The sequence below is a fragment of the Ahaetulla prasina genome, chromosome 4 (assembly GCF_028640845.1).
Source record: "Ahaetulla prasina isolate Xishuangbanna chromosome 4, ASM2864084v1, whole genome shotgun sequence".
NCBI classification, from domain to species: Eukaryota; Metazoa; Chordata; class Lepidosauria; order Squamata; family Colubridae; genus Ahaetulla; species Ahaetulla prasina.
The window spans coordinates 1579667-1603236 of NC_080542.1; the positions used below are offsets into that span (position 1 = coordinate 1579667).

Genomic DNA, 23570 nt, shown 5'->3' on the forward strand with positions numbered 1-23570 from the left:
CTGTGGGTCAGCCTCGTCCCCCTTCCGGGCCTGTAGAGACCCCCACCCCCAAATCCAGGCCACAGAGCCACAGGGGCGGGGGCAGAAACCATAATCGGATTGCCACTGACCGAGCCAAAAACTTTGCTGATGGCCGCCTCAATCTGGAAGTCAGAAGCTCCCCGGTCCATGTTGGCGCTAATCATGTATGCCATTGACTAAAATTTTAAAATATTGTTTAATGACAATAATTTCTTTTAGCATTTTTAAGCTTTTTATTATATTCTTATATCACAGTGTCTAGAAAATTGGGTTGAATTTACGGCCGTAAATGTAGCATCCTGCAGTCAGGTGACCACAATTTATGGGTTTTTAAACTATATTTATTATTCAATTATTCAATTTATTGGTTGTCCATCTCGCCACAGGACAAATCTGGACGTCTTACTGTATATTAAAAGGACACAACGATTCAATATTAATTAATACTAATTATATGAATGATTAAATATGAAATATTACTATAATAAAAGAATACAATGCGAAACTTGTAGACAATCAAATAAAATATAATAAAAATATAAATCCTCAAAAGATTTTCCCACAAACGTGTCTAATTCCTGTTTTTGGCAAAAAAACAAAACAAAACTCATTGAGACAATGAATTCACTTAAAGACCGCGGCAAAAGAGGTCGTAAAAATGGATGCCATTCCGTAGTGAGCCACTTAACGCCCGGCACGAATTACGACTTGAATCCAGGGCTCAATTCCAGTCGTTATGGCGAGGACTACAAGTATCACAGAATGGGTTTTTAATGTTATCCTATGCTAATTTTTTTAATTTTGTCAGAGATTTGCTTTCAGAAGGACTAAGTTTCTAGTCCTCAAGGCAACCCAGTTAGCCAGGAACCACCCACAGACCTGAGAAATGACACTTGTTGAATGTACACGCAAGTGAAAAACCCGTTTTGAACGCCCGTACCTCCGTCACATAGTGGAGCAACGCCATGCGGGCGAGTTTTTCCTGGATGGCTCCAAAAGTATGGATTTTTTCCCCAAACTGAGTGCGGTTGGCGGCAAAGTCCACCTTTGGGAGAGAAAGGGAAAAAAAGAGAGTAGGGCTTAGAAGGGGAAACAGCTAGTCCTCGACTTGCAACCGTCCATTCAGCGACCGTTCAAAGGTACAAGGGCACTGAAATAAGTGACTAGAGGACCATTTTTCATACTTACGACCACTGCAGTCACGTGATCAAAACCCAGATGCTTGGCAACTGACTCATATTTATGACGGTGTCAGCGTCCTCGGGGTGGGTGGGTGTGTCATATGATTTGGCGACCTTCCCACGTGAAGCAAAGTCAACAGGGAAGCTGGATTTGCTTAATGACCGTGGGACTCACTGAACGACCGCGGTGATTCACTGAACAACTTTGGCAAGCAAGGTCGTAAAACGGGGCAAAACTACTGTCTCGCTTAGCAACAGAAAAGTTAGGCTCAACCGCGGTCGTAAGTTAACGACTGCCTGCATTAGAGTTACCACACAACCGCTTAACAACCTTGGCCCAAAAGGTCGTAAAACAGGGCAAAGCTCACTGAACAAATGTCTCACGTAACCACAGGAAATTTGCTGTCGTAATTCGAGGACTGTCTGCATAAGGGGATGGAAGGGAATAGGCTCTGGATGATAACTTCAATGGGGGTGCCTGAGTAGGAAGTGGGGGCCCGAAAGTCACTCACCGCCTTCTGAATGAGCGCCCGCATGGTGCCCGCCATCGCGGCCGCCATGCCGAAGCGCCCGTTGTTCAGGATGTTCATGGCCACCTTGAACCCGGCGCCTGGCACGCCTAGAACATTCTCCACCGGCACTCGGACGTTATCAAAGTGGACTTCGGCCGTATTGGATGCCTTGATGCCCATCTTCTTCTCGGGGGGGCCGCTGGGGAGGGAAGCAAGAGGGGAAATTAGACACCCCAGAACAGGAGCCTCCAACCTTGGCAACTTTTAAGACTTGTGGCCTTGGAACTCACCGAATTCCCCATTCAATGATGCCGGGAGGGGTGTGTGTTCCCTCCTACTCCCTATAGATTGCAGCGGAAGGGATTATAAGAGAGTAAGCAGGCACAGAGCTGAAGTCCAGCAAAGCTGGCGGAGGAACTCTGGGAGTTGAAGTCCACAAGTCTTAAAGGGACCAAGGTTGGAGACCCCTGCTCCAAAAGGAACTGAAAAACTCCAATGCCTGGATAGTGGGGATGGGGGTGTGTGTGTCCCTCGACGGCTTACCTGGTGACCCCCCCAAAACCGCGCTCCACAATGAAGGCCGTGACTTTGTCCTTCATCTTCCCCGTCTCGTCTTGCTGTGGCGTTTTGGCAAAAACGGTGAATATTTCGGCGATGCCGCCATTGCTGGGTGAGGAAAAAAACGCAGTTTTAAGACCCTTGTTCCTGCCCCCCCCCCGCCTCCCTGCACAAAAGACCCTCCCCGAATTGAATTCTTCTTATTTATTTCCCTCTTTTGCCTTCTGGCTTGTTTGTCTTTTTTCGTTTAGCGACCGTTCGAAGTTACCACGGCAAGGAAAAACAAGAGTTTTGGGCGCTATCCTCGCACTTACGACCGTCGTGGCATCCTCGGTATCGCAAAACCCAAACCCTTGGCAACTGGCAAATATTTACGACGGCCGCAGAATGAGCGGTCAGGTGACCGCACTTTTGGGGGAGCAAAGTTAGCAGGGAAGCCCGATTTGCTTATGTACCACTGGATTCACTTAACGACCGCTGTGATTCATTTAATAACCGTGGGAAAGAAGGTCAGAGAAAGCAGGCACGATTCCTAGGACAATTGTCTAGCTAAGCGATGGAAATTCTGCTCCCCATTCTGGTCGTAAATCCGGAACGACCTCCTTCATCGGCAATATTGGTATGCAAAAAGTTTAAAATTTCAATCTTGTCTGCAGAACTTGGACTCAGTCCCGATCAATCGGAATCAGAACTAATCAATTCTGAATTAATCAATCAAATCGGAATTGAACGCAGCATCGGAGCAGCAGGAATTGATCTGGGGGAAACTGCAGGTGAACAAAGATGTTCACCTCGCATGGAGCAGAAAATCTCTGCTTGGCAGAAGGTTGCAAAAATGTGACATTCCTCCCCCACTGCAGGACACTACAATCGTCATAAATACAATTTAAAGACACTTGTCCAGAGTCTGGATTATGACCACATTGACCGTGAGGATGCGGCAATGGTCATAAGTCTGAAACACGGTCTTAAGTAACTTCGAGCAGTCACTGAACGAACGGTCGTAAGTCGAGGACGGCCTGTATTTCAAGGCCTCGTAAAGACATTCTCTGGATAATGGGAGGGGGGGGCACCTCACCTGTGTGTTGTCATCGTTGTCCCCCACCCCGTCCCTCCAGAGGCCGCCTCACCTGATCCACAGTTTGCTCCCGTTGAGAGTGTAGTAGGTACCGCAAGGGCTGAGTTCGGCTCTGCTCCGGATCGAGGCCGCGTCGGAGCCGCTGGTGGTCTCGGTCAGGCAGAAGGCGGCGATGTGCTCACCTGGGCGGGGGAGGGGGGGGAAAGTGACACAAAAGGTGTTCCTCTATGGCCACCCCCACCCCGCCTCCAGCACACCCCAAAGCCCAAGCGACAAAGGAAATGAGCCACCAGCCGAATCAGGGGAGGAGGAGGAGGCGGCGTGGGAGTCAAGGTCAACGTCAGGGCAACCCAAGGGGGAAGAGGGAATGGAGCTGGCGGGGGGGCGGGACCCTGGGCCGTCCGTCAGCCCTCAGGTAGAGAGTCCACAGCCCCCAGGTCTGGAGGTGGCTGATGTAGAAGAGAAGGAACAGAAGGCAGAGGAGAGGAGAGGAGAACAGCGGAAATCTATGAGCCGGTCCTCGGGACAGAAGAGCCACCGCTGCCACAGAAGCCCCACCCCTAACCCTGGGGGATAAAAGGCAGGGGATGGAGATGAATAGGTATGGTAGACAATTATTCGTCTTCCTGCCGGACACACTGTGGTGAGAGAAACTTTTTTGCCGGCGCTCCTAATCAAGGAATCTTTTGAGTTCACCTCAGAGGGTTTGTTGTGTTTGGGGAGCCGGATCAGAAGAGAACGTTTGGTGTTGAGTTGAAAGTGCTGGGCGAGAAAGCGGGAGACCGGGAGTTCTAGTCCCAATCGCAAGGAAACATGAGTTACTAGTCCTGCCTTATGTAGGAAAGGCAGCGAGCGGGGTGACTTTGGGACAATCACCAGGGGGCGTGAGTTCTAGTTCTGCCTTAGAAATGAAAGCAGGCTGGGTGACTTCGGCCAATCAGCAAGAGACTGGGAATTCTAGTCCCGGCTGAGCCGTGAAAGCCAGCTGGGTGACTTTGGACCAGTCACCAGGAGACGGTGAGTTCTAGTTTCACCTTGGAATAGCTGGCTGGCTGTGTCAATCACCAGGAGATGGTGAGTTCTAGTCCCGCCTTAGCCATAAAGCTGGCTGCATAACTTTGGGACAATCACCAGGCGATGGTGAGTTCTAGTTCCACCTTAGAAAAGCCAGCTGGGTGACTTTGGGCCAGTTCCCCTCGCTCTCTCTCAGCCCAACCCACCTCGCAGGGCTGTTGCGGGAGAATTGGAGATACGTTGCGCAACCAAAGCTGGGACAAAAATCAAATAATAAAATAAGCATAAATAGATATAAATAATAAATTAAAAAGTCAATAAAAATATAAGAAATAATACAAAAAAAAACACAAATAAAACATAACATAAACAAACATAAAGAAAAATGAAACAAACCAAACAAAAATAAAGAAAAATAAAATAAACATAAATAAAAATAAAATAAACAAACAAAAATAAAATAAAATAAACAAATAAACTAAATAAAACAAACATAACATGGACTGGCTTGATTTTTTTTTAAAAAAAAATTTTTTTAGTTTGATTAATTGGGGTTTTAAATTTTTAGTAATTTATAGGGTGTAATTGTGTTTTAGTTTTGGCCAACTGAATGAGTTTTTTAAGGGTTGTTTTTAATATTGTCTGTTTTCCTGTATTTTAACTGGCTGTTCACCGCCCTGGGGTCCCTCGGGAGAAGGGCGGTCTATAAATTAAAATATTATTATTATTATTATTATTATTATTATTATTATTATTATTATTATTATTATTATTATTAAAATAAATATACTGGTAAATAAAATAAACATATAAAAATAAACTTAAAAAAAATAAAAAAAATAAATAAGCACAAATATAATCAATCAACCAAATCAATCAAAACAATATATAATACAAATATATAAAATAAAAAAGTAAAATTTTAAATTTTAAATTTTAAATTACATAAATTTTATCGATTTTAAATTTTCTACCAATTTTAAACGGGGTTTGGTTTTATAAATTTTAAAGTTCTAGGCCAATTATAATAAGTTTTTTAACTTGCATTTTAAATTGTATACTGTGGTGTTTGTATTTTATTGTTTCATCTATTTATTCACGCGGGGCTGGCCTAAATTTTATCTAAATTTTTTTATTGCTTTTAAATTTATTATTAATTTTAATGGGGTTTTTAGTTATATATGGCCATTTTTATAATAAGTTTTTTAATTCGTATTTTAAATTGTATATTTTGTACTGTTTGTTTTTATCTTGGCTGGTACACCGCCCTGAGTCCTTCGGGAGAAGGGCGGTATAAAAATCAAATAAATAATAATAATAATAATAATAATAATAATAATAATAATAATAATAATAATAATAATAATAATAATAAAACACAAAACAAAAACATAAACAAAACATAAAATTCATAAAATAAACATAAAATAAACATAGCATCAATAAAACGAAAGTTAAATAAAATTTAAAAAAAAATTAATAAACCCTAAATAAAATGAATGAAAAAGAAATAAAATCTGGTCTGTCGTGGCACCAGATGAACTTCCTTCCTTGCAAACGCAGCCAGGGACAAAGATTCCATTTGGGGTGGGTGGGATTCCCATTCTGGGGTGGGGGGAGTTGACCCGTTCCCCTCCCCACGCCCTGGCAGTGCCACCCCCTCCCCTCCCCTCCCCCCCCTTACCGGTGGCCAGCTTGGGCAGGTACTTTTTCTTCTGGTCCTGGGTGCCGAATAGCAGGATACCCTTGAATCCGATGGACTGGTGGGCGCCCAGGGTGATGCCCACCCCCAGGTCGTGCATCCCCACGATTTCCACCATGCGGGCATACTGCGGGGGGACGGGGACGGGAGGAGAGAGAGAGAAGCTGTGTGCAAGGACCGGTAACCGGACGCTTCAAAGCACGCGCAGAGTTCAGCCTCCGAAGATCGGAGCCCCACCTGCAGGGGAGGAAAGAGGGTGCCCCCTCCTTTGGGGGGGTGGGTGGGAGGCAGGACTGACCTGGGTGTTGGTGAGCCCCAGACCCCCAAATGTGGTGGGGATCTGCAGCCCGAAGGCCCCCATCTCCTTCAGCCCCTTCATCGACTTCTCCTGCACCTGCGCCAGCTCGTCATTCCGTGACGGGTTATTGACCTCCTGCGGAAACAGTGGGGAGGGGACACCGACAGAGGGCGTTGCTGAAAGGGGGGGGCCACCTGCCCCCCCCAACCCAACCCAACGCCCCCCACCCGCCACTCTTCACCCCCTCACCTCAAAGAAGCGGGCAACGGGACCCACCAGCTCCTGCAAAGTTTGCGTCTGTTCTTCGTTGAGGACTGGGACAAAAACCAGAATGGGGCATTATTCGGGGCGGGGCAGTCCTCGGACTTACGCCCGTTCCTTTAGCGACAAAGTTTTAAAAAGTGGCTTTCCAGTCCTTGACTTACGTCAGTTTGTGTCCGCAACCGTTCGACGACGTCACGATGACATCGTAAAAAGTAACTTAGGACGAGTTCTCGACTTACATCCATTCGTTTAGTGGCCACTCAAACTTTAAAAAAAAGGACTTAGGACCAGTCCTCAACTTACGTCCATTCGTTTAGTGACCATTCCAACTTAAAAAAGGGACTTAGGACAAGTCCTCGACTTATGTCCATTTGTTTAGTGACCATTCCAACTTAAAAAAGGGACTTAGGACCAGTCCTCGACTTACGTCCATTCATTTAGTGACCATTCCAACTTAAAAAAGGGACTTAGGACAAGTCCTCGACTTATGTCCATTTGTTTAGTGACCATTCCAACTTAAAAAGGGGATTTAGGACCAGTCCTCGACTTACGTCCATTCATTTAGTGACCATTGCAACTTTTAAAAAAAGGACTTAGGACAAGTCCTCGACTTATGTCCATTTGTTTAGTGACCATTCCAACTTAAAAAAAGGGATTTAGGACCAGTCCCTCCACTTACGTCCATTCGTTTAGCGATCATGCGAAGCTACAACAGCACTGAAAAAAAGAGATTTATGTCCAGTCCTCAACATACGACCGTTGCAGCATTGCAAAAACCCAGAGATGAGGAATCCGTTTCAAAAAAACAACAACAAAAACAGGTGGTTCTTGACTTGCAACAATTCGCTTAATGACCATTCGAAGTTTCAAGGAACTGAGAAAAGCGACTTACGCCCAGTCCTCAGAGTTACGACCGTTGCAGCATTTCCCATGGTCACATGATGAAAAATTGGGCATGTTTTTTATGTCAGTTGCAGTATTTTGGGGGTCAAGGGATCCCCCATTTGCAACCCGTCCCACTGGCTTCCACCCAGCAAAGTCAATGGGGGAAAAGCCAGATTCACTTAACGGCCATATGACTCCCTCAACAACCTTAGCCATTCAATGAATGCCCACGGGAAAATAGGTTGTAAAATCGAGCGTGGTTCGCTCAAACCTTGCTGAGCGATGGAAATTGCTGCTAGCAATTGCGGTCGTAGGTCGAGGACTACCATCGCGCCAGCATCGCCCTGGGAAACCCCCACCCCATGGGGAGGGGCGCCTGTGCCCCTCGGAGCCCCCAAGTCTTCTGCAAACAGGCCTCAGCTGCCAGCAAGCAAACAAGGGGCCGTTTCACACATATGTCCACGCGCTGAACCAGCCAATCCCCCCCACACACAAACAAAACCCAGAGACCCACAAACACACCTGCCCCTCCCTCCCATCCTGCCCCCCTCCCCTTCATTTTACCTGAAGGATAAGGGAAGACTTGGTCCGTGATGATCTGGCCTTTGAAAATCCCCACTGCGAAAGATTTGGTTTCCTGGCGGGGGGGAGGAAAAAAAAGTTGATGAAAGTAAACTCAGTCAGTCACTTCCTGCTCCTGGGTCCTGGGTTCGAGTCCTGTGACAAATCCCTGTTTTTGACTTACGACTACAAGGGAGCACATTTCTGCGGCTAAGTGAGACAGTTAAGTGAGTTTTGACTCATTTGTACAGTCTTTCCGCTCACGGCTATTAAGCGAATCTCCGCAGCTGTAAAGCAAGTCACACGGTCCTTAAGTGAATCCAGCTTCCCCGTTGACTTGGAAGGTCGCAAAAGGGATCACGTGAAACCCGGGACCTCGCGGCCGTCATAAATACGAGTCGGTAACCAGGCGTCAAGTCAATAACTACCTGTATCTACTTTCTATGGTCTGTCGTTAAGTGTGAAAAACAGTTGTAAGTCACTTTTTTTTTAGTGCCATAACTTTGAAAGGTCACTAAGTGAATTGTTGTAATCGTTGAGGACTACAACAACTTGCCAAGCCTGAAAGGAGTTTCGGGGTGACTATTTCCTTGACCTCAGAAAGGGACGACACCCAAAAGGGAGGAGGTGTGAAATTAATAATAATAAGATTGAGGGTGGAAGATGGGAGGCGAGGGCTCATTAAACGGTTGATGGGAGTTGTGGTTCGTCTATTCCGAGTGTTTCCCAACGATTAAGACTTGTGGACTTCGACTCCCAGAATCCCCCAGCAGAATTAGAAATAGACTTTTCCAAAAATTGCTGTGTTTTTTCCCCCTTTTTTGAATCGGGTAACTTTCTTAATAGACGGTGGGAATGCGGAAGACGTAATATGTCTCGAATTTAGCAAAGTGGGGTAAAAAAAAAATAACAGAAGCTAAATCAATAAAACAACTTAAAAATGAGTTAGAAGGCATGGCCGTTAAAGGGGAAAGCGATATGCTGGCTAGGGAATTCTGGGAGTTGGAATCCACCCCATCTTCAAGTTGCCAAGGTTGAGAAACATGGGACCTCTAGTCCAGGGGTCTCCAACTTTGGCCACTTTAAGCCTGGAGGATTTCAACTCCCAGCAAAGCTGGCTGGGGAATTCTGGGAGTTGAAGTCCTCCAGGCTTAAAGTGGCCAAGGTTGGAGACCCCCTGCTCTAGTCCCTCCCCTCTTCCTCAATTGGCCACAAACACTTCTATGACATCACATACAGGCAGCCAGTAGGAAAAGAGCAGCTGAAATAGCAAGAAGGAAATTTACTTGCTCTTGATCCCCCAAATATTACTCCAGAGACCCCCCCCTCAAGAAGGGAGAGGGGGAAAAATGGCCACATACCGTAGGTAGATGCTTTTTCCCCACTTCTTCTTGGGACAATGACTCTGCCTTTAACCTCTGCTTTTCCGGGGCGGCCTGCAAAAGAGGGGGGCACGGAGCGTGACCTTCATTGGAATTCATGGGGTGCTCCTGCGTCCCAGGGGTTTGGCTGCAAGGATGCACAGGAGTGGAAACTGGGTGCGACCGTTTAAGGAAAGTGGAATTTGGATGCAAAGCTACCGAAGAGAGGAATTTAAATGCCACACTGCAGAAAAGTGGGATTGAAATGCAACACTTAATAAAAGCGGGGTTTAAATGCAACGCTGCAGCGAAGTGGGATTGAAATGCAATACTACAGAAGCGGGGTTTAAACGCCCACGCTGCAGAAAAGCGGGATTTAAATGCAACATTTTTAAATGCAACGTTTAATAAAAGTGGAATTTAAATGCAACGTTGAATGAAAGTGGAATTTAAATGCAACGCTGCAGAAATGGAATTTAAATGCAACATTTAATAAAAGTGGGATTTAAATGCAACGTTTAATAAAAGTGGGATTTAAATGCAACGCTGCAGAAGTGGAATTTAAATGCAATGCTGCATAAAAGTGGAATTTAAATGCAATCCTGCATAAAAGTGGAATTTAAATGCAACACCGCATAAAAGTGGAATTTAAATCCAACGCTGCAGGAAAGTAGGATTTAGTTTCTGGGGGTTTTTTTGTTTTGTTTAAGGAGCTGGAGAAGGTAGGGATGGAGGCAGGTCACAGCCGGGACAGGGGGTAAATGCTTGGGTAGCTCTAGCATGTGGTCCGGCATGATCAGCTTTTAATCCGGGTGAAATACGGTCCAGCCACACTCAGGTTGACAGATTCCAGGGCCCCATAAATAGGCTGTAAAACCTTCTGCTTATTTCAATTATTTCACCTTCAGAGGCAGTCCTCGACTTACGGCCATCAATGAAGCCTACAGTCATATGTCTTCACTGTCATAAAATGTGTAGCTCTTACACCCCTTTTTCTGGTGGTTGTTAAACAAACTCTCCGTCGTTAAGCGGCTCCTTGGGGGTCTCTCCTCCACCTGTTTAGCCTTCTGAAGTTCTTCGGGCAACTACCTTGTTTTGAACTCTTGTTTTCCACTCTGGGCGTTGGGCCAGCTGTTTGTTTGTGGGGTTGTGTTACACGCTTTGTTTGTAAACCACCCAGAGCCACTTGTGGGAGGAGGGAGGGGCAGGAACACTTCCCAAAGGAGCAAAGCAGTAAACAGGCTGGCAATTTGCAAGGCTCCCACTTTGCCAACCAACTGGTCTCCTGAGTCTGGGAGCCACCCAGGATTGGTTGGGGAAGGAAGGAAGGAAGGAAGATAGAAATAAGAAGAGAGGAAGGGAAGGGGGAAGGGAGGAGAAGGGAGAAAAAACAGGGAAGGAGATGAAGGAAGGAGGGAGGGAGGGAGGGAGGGAGGGAGGGAAGGAAGGAAGGAAGGAAGGAAGGAAGGAAGGAAGGAAGGAAGGAAGGAAGGAAAAGAGAGGGAGGGAGGAAAAGAGGTAGCAAATTTACAATTGTGTTGTAAATGTTGTACCTTGATGAACGTATCTTTTATGTACACTGAGAGCATATGCACCAAGACAAATTCCTTGTGTGTCCAATCACACTTGGCCAATAAAATTCTATTCTATTCTATTCTATTCAAAGGAAGGAAGGAAGGAAGGAAGGAAGGAAGGAAGGAAGGAAGGAAGGAAGGAAGGAAGGAAAAGAGAGGGAGGGAGGAAGGAAAAGAGGGAGAGAGGAATCAAAGGAAGACAGAGAAAGGAAGGAAAGAAGGAAGGAAAAGAGAGGGAGGGAGGGAGGAAGGAAAAGAGGGAGAGAGGAAGTAAGAAAAAGAGGGTGGGAGGGAGGAAGACAGAAAAGGCAAGAAGGAAAGGAAGGAGCGAAAAGAGAGGGAAGGCGAAGGAAAAGAGGGAGAGAGGAATCGAAGGAAGACAGAGAAAGGAAGGAAAGAAGGAAGGAAAAGAGAGGGAGGGAGGAAGGAAAAGAGGGTGAGAGGAATCGAAGGAAGCCAGAGGAAGCCAGAGGAAGGAAGGAAAGAAGGAAGGAAAAGAGAGGGAGGGAGGAAGGAAGGAAAAGAGGGAGAGAGGAAGGAAGAAAAAGAGGGTGGGAGGGAGGAAGACAGAAAAAGGCAAGAAGGAAAAAGGAAGGAACGAAAAGAGAGGGAAGGCGGAAGGAAAAGAGGGAGAGAGGAATCAAAAAGGAAGCCAGAGGAAGGAAGGAAGGAAGGAAAAGAGGGTGGGAGGGAGGAAAGGAAGAGGAAAAGGCACGAAGGAAAAAAGAAGGGAGGGGAGAGAGAGAAAGAGGGTAGGAAGGTAGGTCGGACAAGAAAAGGAGGGAAGAAGGCAAGGAAGACAAGAAAGGCGGGCAGGCGAGAGAGAAAACGAAGGAAGGAAAATGAAAGAGGGGGGAAAAAAGGAAGGAAGGTAAAAAGAAAGGAGGGAAGAAGGGGCAGTCCGGGGGTCCTTTTCTTCCTTCCTTCCAATTTTTTTTTTTTGGTGGGGGGGGGGTGCTTGGGGGGCTCTCTCTCTTCCGTGGCATCCCGGCCGAAGGGGAGGGGAGGGCAGGGCTGGCACCGCCTCGCCCACCCACCCACCCACCCAGCTCCAGCCTCCTCCAGCTGCCCTTTCCCCCAGTTCCAGCGCCTAAATATTCCCGGGATGACGCGGGCTGCCCTTCCCCGGGCTCCGTTCGGACGGGCTGGGTCAAGCCGGGTCTCTCTTTCTCTCGGGCGTTGCAAGGAGGACCCCAGACCCAGATTGCAAAGCCCGGCTTTGGGGAGGGGGAATCTTCGGGGGTGCAAAAGCAAGACGTTCCCGTTGGCTCGAGGAGGGCGGGGGCGGGGGAGAAGGGGGCCGGTTTTCAAGCTTCTAGTCCTCACCGAGGCCCCCCCCTTCCAAGCTCCCCTCACCCACATTTACTCTTCCAACCCCAGGAAGGAGGAAAAGCCCCTTCCCCACTTTTACCTGGGCGGCGGCTTGAGCGGCGTAGAGTCTCCCAGGGCGGCCGGGGAGGGGGCCGGTTTTCAAGCTTCTAGTCCTCACCGAGGCCCCCCCCTTCCAAGCTCCCCTCACCCACATTCCCTCTTCCAACCCCAGGAGGAAAAGCCCTTCCCACTTTTACCTGGGCGGCGGCTTGAGCGGCGTAGAGTCTCCCAGGGCGGCCGGGGAGGGGGCCGGTTTTCAAGCTTCTAGTCCTCACCGAGGCCCCCCCCTTCCAAGCTCCCCTCACCCACATTCCCTCTTCCAACCCCAGGAAGGAGGAAAAGCCCCTTCCCCACTTTTACCTGGGCGGCGGCTTGAGCGGCGTAGAGTCTCCCAGGGCGGCCGGGGGGCGCCACGACCGGGGGGCAGCCGGGCCTGCCAAAGTGGGGAGGGGGGTTGCAATGAATTGGGGGCGGGGGTCTCGGGAAAGATGCCCCCTCCCTCCCCTCCCTTCCAGACCCCCTCCCAGCCTCTACTCACCCCCGCAGGGCGCCCAGCCCCAGGAAGAGGCGGGGGGGCAGGCGGAGGGCTGCCATGCCTGGGGAGGGGGCTCCAAATGGGGAGGGGGCCCAGAGGGGCTTCGCGATCTGCCTTTTGCAAGCTGGAGGCGCCGCTTCTGCTGCTGCAGCTCCTGCCTTGGTTCCGCTCCTGGCTCGCTCTGTCCCCTCCCAACTCAAAAAGGGGGAGGAGGAGGAGGAGGAGGAGGAAAGGCGGAGCATGCTGGGAGTTGGAGTTTGCTCGGGTTGGGGACGTGGCTGCTGCTCATGGGGGGTGGGTTGGGTGGGTTGGGGGGTTGCTTCTTTGCCAGCGGGGCTTGCAAAAGAGGAAGAGCGTGTGCAGAGCGCTCCCCTTCCAGGAGAACGATGCCTTTTTTTTTTTAAACCGGCTTTGGCGGCTTGCAAAGTGGGACCCCAGAGCATGTACAGAGCGCCCACCTCCCCCTCTTTCCGGGCAGCGAGCCTATTCCTATTAGAACTTGCAAGAGAGGGGCGGGTTGCAAAGAGGTAGGCGGTGGCCTCTGAGCATGTACAGAGCGACAACCCCCCCCCACTTTCCAGGAGAACGATGCGTTTCTCTTCGGGGCTTGCAAGGCTCGTGCCTTTGAGCATGTGCAGAGCGCTCCCCTTCCAGGAGAACGATGCCTTTTTTTTTTAAAACCGGCTTTGGCGGCTTGCAAAGTGGGACCCCCTGAGCATGTACAGAGCGCCCACCTCCCCCTCTTTCCGGGCAGCGAGCCTATTCCTATTAGAACTTGCAAGAGAGGGGCGGGTTGCAAAGAGATAGGCGATGGCCTCTGAGCATGTACAGAGCGCTCCCCATTTTCCGGAGAACGATGGGCTTCTCTTCGGGGCTTGCAAGGCTCGTGCCTTTGAGCATGTGCAGAGCGCTCCCCTTCCAGGAGAACGATGCCTTTTTTTTTAAACCGGCTTTGGCGGCTTGCAAAGTGGGACCCCCTGAGCATGTACAGAGCGCCCACCTCCCCCTTTCTGGCCAGTGATCCTATTCCTATTAGAACTTGCAAGAGAGGGGCGGGTTGCAAAGAGGTAGGCGATGGCCCCTGAGCATGTGCAGAGTGCCCCCCCTTTCCGGAGAACGATATCTTTCTCTTCGGGGCATGCAAGGCTCGTGCCTTTGAGCATGTGCAGAGCGCCCACCTCCCCCTCTTTCCGGGCACCGAGCCTATTCCTATTAGAACTTGCAAGAGAGGGGCAGGTTGCAAAGAGGTAGGCGGTGGCCCCTGAGCATGTACAGAGTGCCCCCCCTTTCCGGAGAACGATATCTTTCTCTTCGGGGCATGCAAGGCTCGTGCCTTTGAGCATGTACAGAGCGCCCACCTCCCCCTCTTTCCGGGCAGCGAGCCTATTCCTATTAGAACTTGCAAGAGAGGGGCGGGTTGCAAAGAGGTAGGCGGTGGCCTCTGAGCATGTACAGAGCGACAACCCCCCCCCACTTTCCAGGAGAACGATGCGTTTCTCTTCGGGGCTTGCAAGGCTCGTGCCTTTGAGCATGTGCAGAGCGCTCCCCTTCCAGGAGAACGGTGCCTTTTTTTTTTAAAACCGGCTTTGGCGGCTTGCAAAGTGGGACCCCCTGAGCATGTACAGAGCGCCCACCTCCCCCTCTTTCCGGGCAGCGAGCCTATTCCTATTAGAACTTGCAAGAGAGGGGCGGGTTGCAAAGAGATAGGCGATGGCCTCTGAGCATGTACAGAGCGCTCCCCATTTTCCGGAGAACGATGGGCTTCTCTTCGGGGCTTGCAAGGCTCGTGCCTTTGAGCATGTGCAGAGCGCTCCCTTCCAGGAGAACGATGCCTTTTTTTAAACCGGCTGGCGGCTTGCAAAGTGGGACCCCTGAGCATGTACAGAGCGCCCACCTCCCCTTTCTGGCCAGTGATCCTATTCCTATTAGAACTTGCAAGAGAGGGGCGGGTTGCAAGAGGTGGCGATGGCCCCTGAGCATGTGCAGAGTGCCCCCCCTTTCCGGAGAACGATATCTTTCTCTTCGGGGCATGCAAGGCTCGTGCCTTTGAGCATGTGCAGAGCGCCCACCTCCCCCTCTTTCCGGGCACCGAGCCTATTCCTATTAGAACTTGCAAGAGAGGGGCAGGTTGCAAAGAGGTAGGCGGTGGCCCCTGAGCATGTACAGAGTGCCCCCCCTTTCCGGAGAACGATATCTTTCTCTTCGGGGCATGCAAGGCTCGTGCCTTTGAGCATGTACAGAGCGCCCACCTCCCCCTCTTTCCGGGCAGCGAGCCTATTCCTATTAGAACTTGCAAGAGAGGGGCGGGTTGCAAAGAGGTAGGCGGTGGCCCCTGAGCATGTACAGAGCGACACCCCCCCACACACACACTTTCCAGGAGAACGATGGGTTTCTCTTCGGGGCTTGCAAGGCTCGTGCCTTTGAGCATGTGCAGAGCGCTCCCCTTCCAGGAGAACGATGCCTTTTTTTTTAAACCGGCTTTGGCGGCTTGCAAAGTGGGACCCCCTGAGCATGTACAGAGCGCCCACCTTCCCCTCTTTCCGGGCAGCGAGCCTATTCCTATTAGAACTTGCAAGAGAGGGGCGGGTTGCAAAGAGATAGGCGATGGCCTCTGAGCATGTACAGAGCGCTCCCCATTTTCCGGAGAACGATGGGCTTCTCTTCGGGGCTTGCAAGGCTCGTGCCTTTGAGCATGTGCAGAGCACTCCCCTTCCAGGAGAACGATGCCTTTTTTTTTTACCGGCTTTGACGGCTTGCAAAGTGGGACCCCTGAGCATGTACAGAGCGCCCACCTCCCCCTCTTTCCGGGCAGCGAGCCTATTCCTATTAGAACTTGCAAGAGAGGGGCGGGTTGCAAAGGGATAGGTGATGGCCTCTGAGCATGTACAGAGCGACACCCCCACACACACACTTTCCAGGAGAACGATGCGTTTCTCTTCGGGGCTTGCAAGGCTCGTGCCTTTGAGCATGTGCAGAGCGCTCCCCTTCCAGGAGAACGATGCCTTTTTTTTTTAAACCGGCTTTGGCGGCTTGCAAAGTGGGACCCCCTGAGCATGTACAGAGCGCCCACCTCCCCCTTTCTGGCCAGTGACCTATTCCTATTAGAACTTGCAAGAGAGGGGCGGGTTGCAAAGAGGTAGGCGATGGCCCCTGAGCATGTACAGAGCGACACCCCCCCCACACACACACTTTCCAGGAGAACGATGGGTTTCTCTTCGGGGCTTGCAAGGCTCGTGCCTTTGAGCATGTGCAGAGCGCTCCCCTTCCAGGAGAACGATGCCTTTTTTTTAAACCGGCTTTGGCAGCTTGCAAAGTGGGACCCCCTGAGCATGTACAGAGCGCCCACCTCCCCCTCTTTCCGGGCAGCGAGCCTATTCCTATTAGAACTTGCAAGAGAGGAGCGGGTTGCAAAGAGATAGGCGATGGCCTCTGAGCATGTACAGAGCGCCCCCCATTTTCCGGAGAACGATGGGTTTCTCTTCGGGGCTTGCAAGGCTCGTGCCTTTGAGCATGTGCAGAGCACTCCCCTTCCAGGAGAACGATGCCTTTTTTTTTACCGGCTTTGACGGCTTGCAAAGTGGGACCCCTGAGCATGTACAGAGCGCCCACCTCCCCCTCTTTCCGGGCAGCGATCTTATTCCTATTAGAACTTGCAAGAGAGGGGCGGGTTGCAAAGAGGTAGGCGATGGCCCCTGAGCATGTGCAGAGCGCCCCCCCCATTTTCCGGAGAACGATGCGTTTCTCTTCGGGGCCTGCAAGGCTCGTGCCTTTGAGCATGTGCAGAGCGCTCCCTTTCCTGGAGAACGATGCCTTTTTTTTTTAAAACCGGCTTTGGCGGCTTGCAAAGTGGGACCCCCTGAGCATGTACAGAGCGCCCACCTCCCCCTCTTTCCGGGCAGCGAGCCTATTCCTATTAGAACTTGCAAGAGAGGGGCGGGTTGCAAAGAGATAGGCGATGGCCTCTGAGCATGTACAGAGCGCCCCCCATTTTCCGGAGAACGATGGGCTTCTCTTCGGGGCTTGCAAGGCTCGTGCCTTTGAGCATGTGCAGAGCACTCCCCTTCCAGGAGAACGATGCCTTTTTTTTACCGGCTTTGGCGGCTTGCAAAGTGGGACCCCTGAGCATGTACAGAGCGCCCACCTCCCCCTTTCTGGCCAGTGATCCTATTCCTATTAGAACTTGCAAGAGAGGGGCGGATTGCAAAGAGGTAGGCGATGGCCCCTGAGCATGTGCAGAGTGCCCCCCCTTTCCGGAGAACGATATCTTTCTCTTCGGGGCATGCAAGGCTCGTGCCTTTGAGCATGTGCAGAGCGCTCCCCTTCCAGGATAAGGATGCCTTTTTTTTACTGGCTTTGGCGGCTTGCAAAGTGGGACCCCTGAGCATGTACAGAGCGCCCACCTCCCCATTTTCCAGAGAACGATGCGTTTCTTTTCGGGGCTTACAAGGCTCTCTGCCTTTGAGCATGTGCAGAGCGCTCCCCTTCCAGGAGAACGATGCCTTTTTTTTTACCGGCTTTGGCGGCTTGCAAAGTGGGACCCCCTGAGCATGTACAGAGCGCCCACCTCTGCCGACGCATCAGGCATTTGGTGGGCCTCTCATGAGGGAAATGAGACAAACACGCAAGATTTTTCTCAAGATGAGAGAACATCGAACAACATCCTAGCCTCTCTTTTTATTAGGAATCTTATCAGAAGGCATCTACATCAAAGGCAGGCTTGCATGCTTAGATCACATAGTAACAGAGGCACATTCTAAAACACCAAGAAAATTGTATAGCAAAATTACAGTAACAAACATAATTTCATCTCCTGCCATCCCAACCCTACATACTAATAAATCTCATATAATTGTGTGTAGGAGCAATTTCTTTTGAAGTTCTGTGAAGTGAGCCTTATCGGAGAAAGAATGTTCTGTGGCTATCTCAAAGGTACATTGATACATTTACAGGCCAAACATCTTGGCAACCTTGGCATCAAACAGATTTCTGCTTACATGATAACAATTAGCCAGACTTACCTATGCTGATATTTTTGCACATAAGCAATTTCTCAAAACTTGCTCATGCTTATATTTGCACGTAAGTATTTTTATAAACAATTTCATAAAGGGGTTCATATGGCATAATATCGCAACACACCTCCCCCTTTCTGGCCAGTGATCCTATTCCTATTAGAACTTGCAAGAGAGGGGCGGGTTGCAAAGAGGTAGGCGGTGGCCCCTGAGCATGTACAGAGCGACAACTCACCCCCACTTTCCAGGAGAACGATACGTTTCTCTTCGGGGCTTGCAAGGCTCGTGCCTTTGAGCATGTGCAGAGCGCTCCCCTTCCAGGAGAACGATGCCTTTTTTTTTATCGGCTTTGGCGGCTTGCAAAGTGGGACCCCCTGAGCATGTACAGAGCGCCCACCTCCCCCTTTCTGGCCAGTGATCCTATTCCTATTAGAACTTGCAAGAGGTTGCAAAGAGGTAGCCGATGGCCCCTGAGCATGTGCAGAGTGCCCCCCCTTTCTGGAGAACGATATCTTTCTCTTCGGGGCATGCAAGGCTCGTGCCTTTGAGCATGTGCAGAGCGCTCCCCTTCCAGGAGAACGATGCGTTTTTTTTTACCGGCTTTGATGGCTTGCAAAGTGGGACCCCTGAGCATGTACAGAGTGCCCCCCATTTTCCGGAGAACGATGGGTTTCTCTTCGGGGCTTGCAAGGCTCGTGCCTTTGAGCATGTGCAGAGCGCTCCCCTTCCAGGAGAACGATGCCTTTTTTTTTACCGGCTTTGGCGGCTTGCAAAGTGGGACCCCCTGAGCATGTACAGAGCGCCCACCTCCCCCTCTTTCCGGCCAACGATCCTATTCCTATTAGAACTTGCAAGAGAGGGGCGGGTTGCAAAGAGGTAGGCGATGGCCCCTGAGCATGTACAGAGCGACCCCCCCCCTCACTTTCCGGAGAACGATGCGTTTCTCTTCGGGGCTTTGCAAGGCTCGTGCCTTTGAGCATGTGCAGAGCGCTCCCCTTCCAGGAGAACGATGCCTTTTTTTCCCCTTTGGCGCTTGCAAAGTGGGACCCCTGAGCATGTACAGTGTAGGAATTATTGACCATACTGTGTGCGCGCGCGGGCAGGCTCGCCCTGCTGAAACATGCGCACGGAACAAGAGATATCATCCCGCGCTCTGAAAGTTTTGTGTAGTCCTCGATACGTATTGTGCACAATATGAGTGACCACAAACCGCTTCCTTATCTAGCTGGCTTGTTTTCGCAGGTAGTCATGAAGGCCGCTCATGAAGGACAAACGCAAGGACTTCTCAGGGTGAGAGCCTCGAGCATGTCTGGGATGAGAAAAAAGTCCAGAGCAAATTCCAAAGCCCCCTTTTATTGTGTTTAGGTAAAAGTGGGTGGTTACAAAAGGTAAGTAGGGGAGGTGACATATTAGCATATAATCAACATATGACTGCAAGCACATCTGCAAGCCTATGATTTTGGGAGGAAGCCTGTAATTTTGGGGAGGAGTTTTGCCACAAGGTGGCTACTCAAATTTCTTCTTTGTTCTTTGCCTTTGCCCGCGTGGTACAACTGCATGCCAGCCTACCCGGGGCTACAAAGACATCACTCCCACACATCCCGAGAAACTTTGTGTGTCTTACTATCATGAGAAACCACCGCAACTGGTGATCGCGCAAACGATACGTGTCCTGGACCTCCTATACTTTTATCGCCTGGAATAGGCTCGGTGCACCTCATCCGGACGATCGCTGGCGACGCGGATCTCTCGTAAGTATGGGAGGAGGATTCTCGGAACCCCAGGCAAATCATTTTGCAGGAACGACGAGAATTGACCAGGTCAAATTGTCATATTTTTTAAGAAAGACGGCTCTTTACATCCCGCCGTCAAAAAAGCCAACCTCAAAACGTTACTAATTTATATTTGGCATCATTGCCCGTCTTATCCAAAAAACGGTGATAGATCTTTCCCTGAATGGGTTCGAATTTCCCGGCTGGGAGAGCCTCTCCGGCAGATTGGAGCGTTGCCGATGTGTTAGAAGAATTGAGATCGAAGCGAGCTGCGTGAAAGCGAAGTTTCTTTATTTTTCAGAAAGACGAATCCAACAAGTGGCATGGACCAGCATTCCTGGGTGAGCTGACAACCAAATACAGTAAGTGTACACTTTTTATTCCCTTTTTCCCTTTACATTTCTTTGTTTCGGGAGCACTTGATGGGTTTCCCTTTTGTGTATGTGCTTGCTAAAGTTTTCTGCGTTTTGTCTTGCTGATTATTTCAATGTGGGTGGGTTTCGTGTTCGGGTGTGTGTTCCGGTTTAATCTGTCCATTCTAACGATTTGATTTCCTCAAGTGTTTTCCCTCCGGTTATTTTTCATATGCTTTACCTGGAGTTAATCCAGTGGTGGGATTCAAATAATTTAAACAACCGGTTCTCTGCCCTAATGGTTTCTTCCAACAACCAGTTCACCAAACTGCTCAGAAAGTTAACAACCGGTTCTCCCGAAGTGGTGCGAACTGGCTGTAATCCCACCACTGAGTTAATCTGTTTGTTAGTTTTGTGATTGAATCTTGTCTTTTACTTGAGCTCTTTTCGATCTGCTATGTCTGTGTGACCTGATTATTTCCTTTCCTGTATGCCTTGGTATCGTCTTCAGTAAATTGCTCTTAAGTAGTCTTGATGTTTCTGTATTTTGTGGGGTTTTCCCTGGCCGGATTTAATTCTGAGCCTTTTGTTATTATGATGCTCCTTGGCTTGGTCTCCCTTTGCCCAAAACTGCCTAGGTGAAGTTCCCTTCCTACAGCGGGATCCCTAAAATTTGCCACCTGGCAGAAAATTGGTCAGTATCTTCATGCGACTCTCCGAGCCCCAACAGGAGTTTTGACCACCTGGAAGGTTGTTACCGAGTGCATTGCTGCCCAAGAACAGGCACCGCTCAAACCCTTAACAGAACCACCTCCTTACTAAAATGATAACTCGCCCAAATTGGCTCCGCCAGTACCCCAAGAAGCCTTGATTGCTGCTACAACACCAAGGCCGACCCAAAACGCCCCTACTCCGCAATATGATTTTAAAGACCATTAGAGATTTGAAAACCGCTGTTTCCATGTACGGCGTTCAAGCCCCATATGTAAAAGGACTTTTTTAGTGCCCTCGCAGGGTCCTTTGTCACGACTCCCGCAGGATTGGAAAGACATTTTGAGGATGCTCCTAACGGGCCCTCAGTATGTCGTCGTGAAGCCCAACTCGCGGCTGGTGCTGGCATCACACCAGATCACATTTCAGGCTCTGGCGCTTTTGACACGGGTCATGGCGCAGATGCAATTTCCACAAGCGGTCTTTCCGCTTGTTAGTCTGGCTGCTCTCAGAGCCCTTGACAAGGCAGGTGATTCAAATGAGGCTTTCCCTCTGCCTCATTTTCAAAAATTCACCAAGGTCCCAACCAACCTTTTCCTGATTTTATCGATGACTTGCAAAAAGCTATAAAATAGACAAATTACTAACGCCACTGCTCGCGCAGAGTTACTTTTGAAGCTTGCTTATAAGAACGCTTTGATAAGTTGACTTTGTAAATATATAATAAGTTGACTTTGTAAAAATATACAAACAGAATGAGACTATTGCCTTATACACTGTAAGCCGCCCTGAGTCTTCGGAGAAGGGCGGGATATAAATGTAAATAAATAAATTAAAAAAAAACGCCAATGCTGATCGCCAGCGCATCCTACAACCTCTTGCTGCTAAAGCAGATGCTACCCTCGCTGACTTTTTGAAAGCTTGTCGCATAGTAGGAACTAGTGCTTTCTCGATGGATGCCCTTGCCATAGCTATACAACAGGGCGGAAATTGCTTTAACTGTGGAAAACCTGGCCATTTCAAAGCTCAATGCCGCGCCCCGGGTGGGGGGCGCGTCGCGCCAAAATAACGGTTCTGGCGTGAAACCCAAAACGGTCTGCCCAAAATGCAGGGAGGGTTTTCATTGGGCCAACCAATGCCGATCCGCTGCCAACCCCCCTGCCCAGCCGGAAAACTAGTTGAGGGGCCCACAGCCAGCCCTGCCTCAAAGGCTGCGCGACAATCGCCGCCGTTTCCTGCTTCGTTTCCGGCTTCAGTCTTTCTCGTCGCTGACGCGTCCCTCGACGCAGAGTTTCCTATGACGCCTTACTCCATCTCTGTCTACCTGCCGCAACCACTCTCCTCTCCCACATCCGCTCTGGTTATGACTCATGAGTCGTTCACCCTCCGGGGGTGGTTCCTTCTACTGGTTCTGTGGGCGTGGCTTAATTGGTGGCCGTGGCTTAATTGGTGGCCGTGGCTTAATTGGTGGCCGTGGCTTGGTGGTCAGATGACTGGGTGGGCGTGGCCAATAACAATAAATAATAAAAATAATAAACAAAGTATGGCTGGCGGCCCCCCAGGGGAAGGTCCTTCTCTGTGGGGGCTCCTACTCTTTGGAATGAACTTCCCCCTGGTTTACGCCAAATACCTGACCTTCGGACCTTTCGCCGCGAATTGAAAACATATTTGTTTATTCAGCCAACAAGCTTTTAAATTGTTTAGTTTTAAATTGTTTAGTTTTTAAATTTTAAATTCTATCTATGTTTTAAATTGGGGTTTTTAGATTTTAAATATTTTAATTTCTCGGCCAATTGTGTAATAAGTTTCTTAATCTAGTTTTTAAATTGTATATTGTGTATGTTTTTTTAGCCTGGCTGTACACCGCCCTGAGTCCTTCGGGAGAAGGGCGGTCTAGAAATTCAATAAATAATAATAATAATAATAAATAATAATAATAAGTATAAAAAACAGTAAGAGGTACCAAAACCCAACTTCACACTTCACATAGCCCCCAAAAGCTCAAAAACCAACTTTCGCATTTTACACACACACAACACACACAATATGCCACATAAAGCTTTTTGAGATTTTGTGTGTTTGTGTAGTTAGAGTGAAACACTACAGAAACACACCAAATCTCAGAAAGCTGCACAAATATTTTATTTTATTTTATTTTATTGTGGACTTCAAATCCCAGAGTTCCTCAGCTAGCAAAGCCAGCCAGTTGATCACTGAGGAAATAGATTAGCTGAGCGATTGATTCTGTCTGGCTGAAACTGAAACTGCTTTCGGGCTGGAAAGAGAGCCATGCGTTCATCAGTAATCAGGTAAGTGCCTTAAAATCTCTACTTTTACTTGTAGAAAACATGTTTTCTACAAGTAAGAGTACAAGTAAGGTTCTGCTGTTTTTTACTTTTAAAGGCCTGTTTCTGCTGAAGCAAAACCGGCTTTTAAAAGTAAAAAAAACAAACCTCTGCAGATGGTGCGGCTCAGCAGAGGCAGGGAGGGCGGGGCCAGGGATTTTTGCTACCGGTCCTCCGAACCAGCAGCCGCCATCGCTACCTGATCGCGCGATCCCCTCCGATCCGGTAGCATTTCACCCCTGGTTCCTTCCCCCCGGCGCTCTTAACATGCTCTGATACTATCACAAGTGCTATTGATGTCAATCAAAAAGGGGAAGTACTTGGTAAAGTACTACTTCTTCCCCCTACAAATCCATTACCACCTCCCACTGAATTATTAACTATAACAAAAACAATGCAACATAGCCGCCCAGCCATGGAGTTCCATTATTAAAGGCCTCTGTTTTTCTGGCATTCTAGATA

The 23570-nt window shown here is 49.2% G+C and overlaps 1 protein-coding gene across 5 annotated transcripts in view; it reads right to left on the reverse strand.

The window, feature by feature from the left end:
* ACADVL (acyl-CoA dehydrogenase very long chain) overlaps positions 1 to 13175 on the reverse strand; it is a 28140-nt gene extending 14965 nt beyond the window's left edge. For 4 of the 5 annotated variants that reach the window (XR_009154842.1, XM_058180289.1, XM_058180288.1 and 1 more), the window contains exons 1-12: positions 12919 to 13175; positions 12741 to 12813; positions 9436 to 9510; positions 8078 to 8150; positions 6614 to 6678; positions 6365 to 6499; positions 6049 to 6193; positions 3403 to 3532; positions 2258 to 2380; positions 1715 to 1913; positions 962 to 1066; positions 111 to 197 (exon numbers count right to left, since the gene is read on the reverse strand). Coding sequence is in view for 4 of the 5 variants with exons in the window: in XM_058180289.1 (XP_058036272.1) it covers positions 111 to 197; positions 962 to 1066; positions 1715 to 1913; positions 2258 to 2380; positions 3403 to 3532; positions 6049 to 6193; positions 6365 to 6499; positions 6614 to 6678; positions 8078 to 8150; positions 9436 to 9510; positions 12741 to 12813; positions 12919 to 13157 (1449 nt within the window). In the remaining variant the exon portion in view is untranslated. Of the gene's footprint in view, positions 1 to 110; positions 198 to 961; positions 1067 to 1714; positions 1914 to 2257; positions 2381 to 3402; positions 3533 to 6048; positions 6194 to 6364; positions 6500 to 6613; positions 6679 to 8077; positions 8151 to 9435; positions 9511 to 12420; positions 12549 to 12740; positions 12814 to 12918 lie in introns of those variants that run through there. The other variant, XM_058180290.1, reaches the window with a different exon arrangement.
* Between the last annotated feature and the right edge of the window lie 10395 nt (positions 13176 to 23570).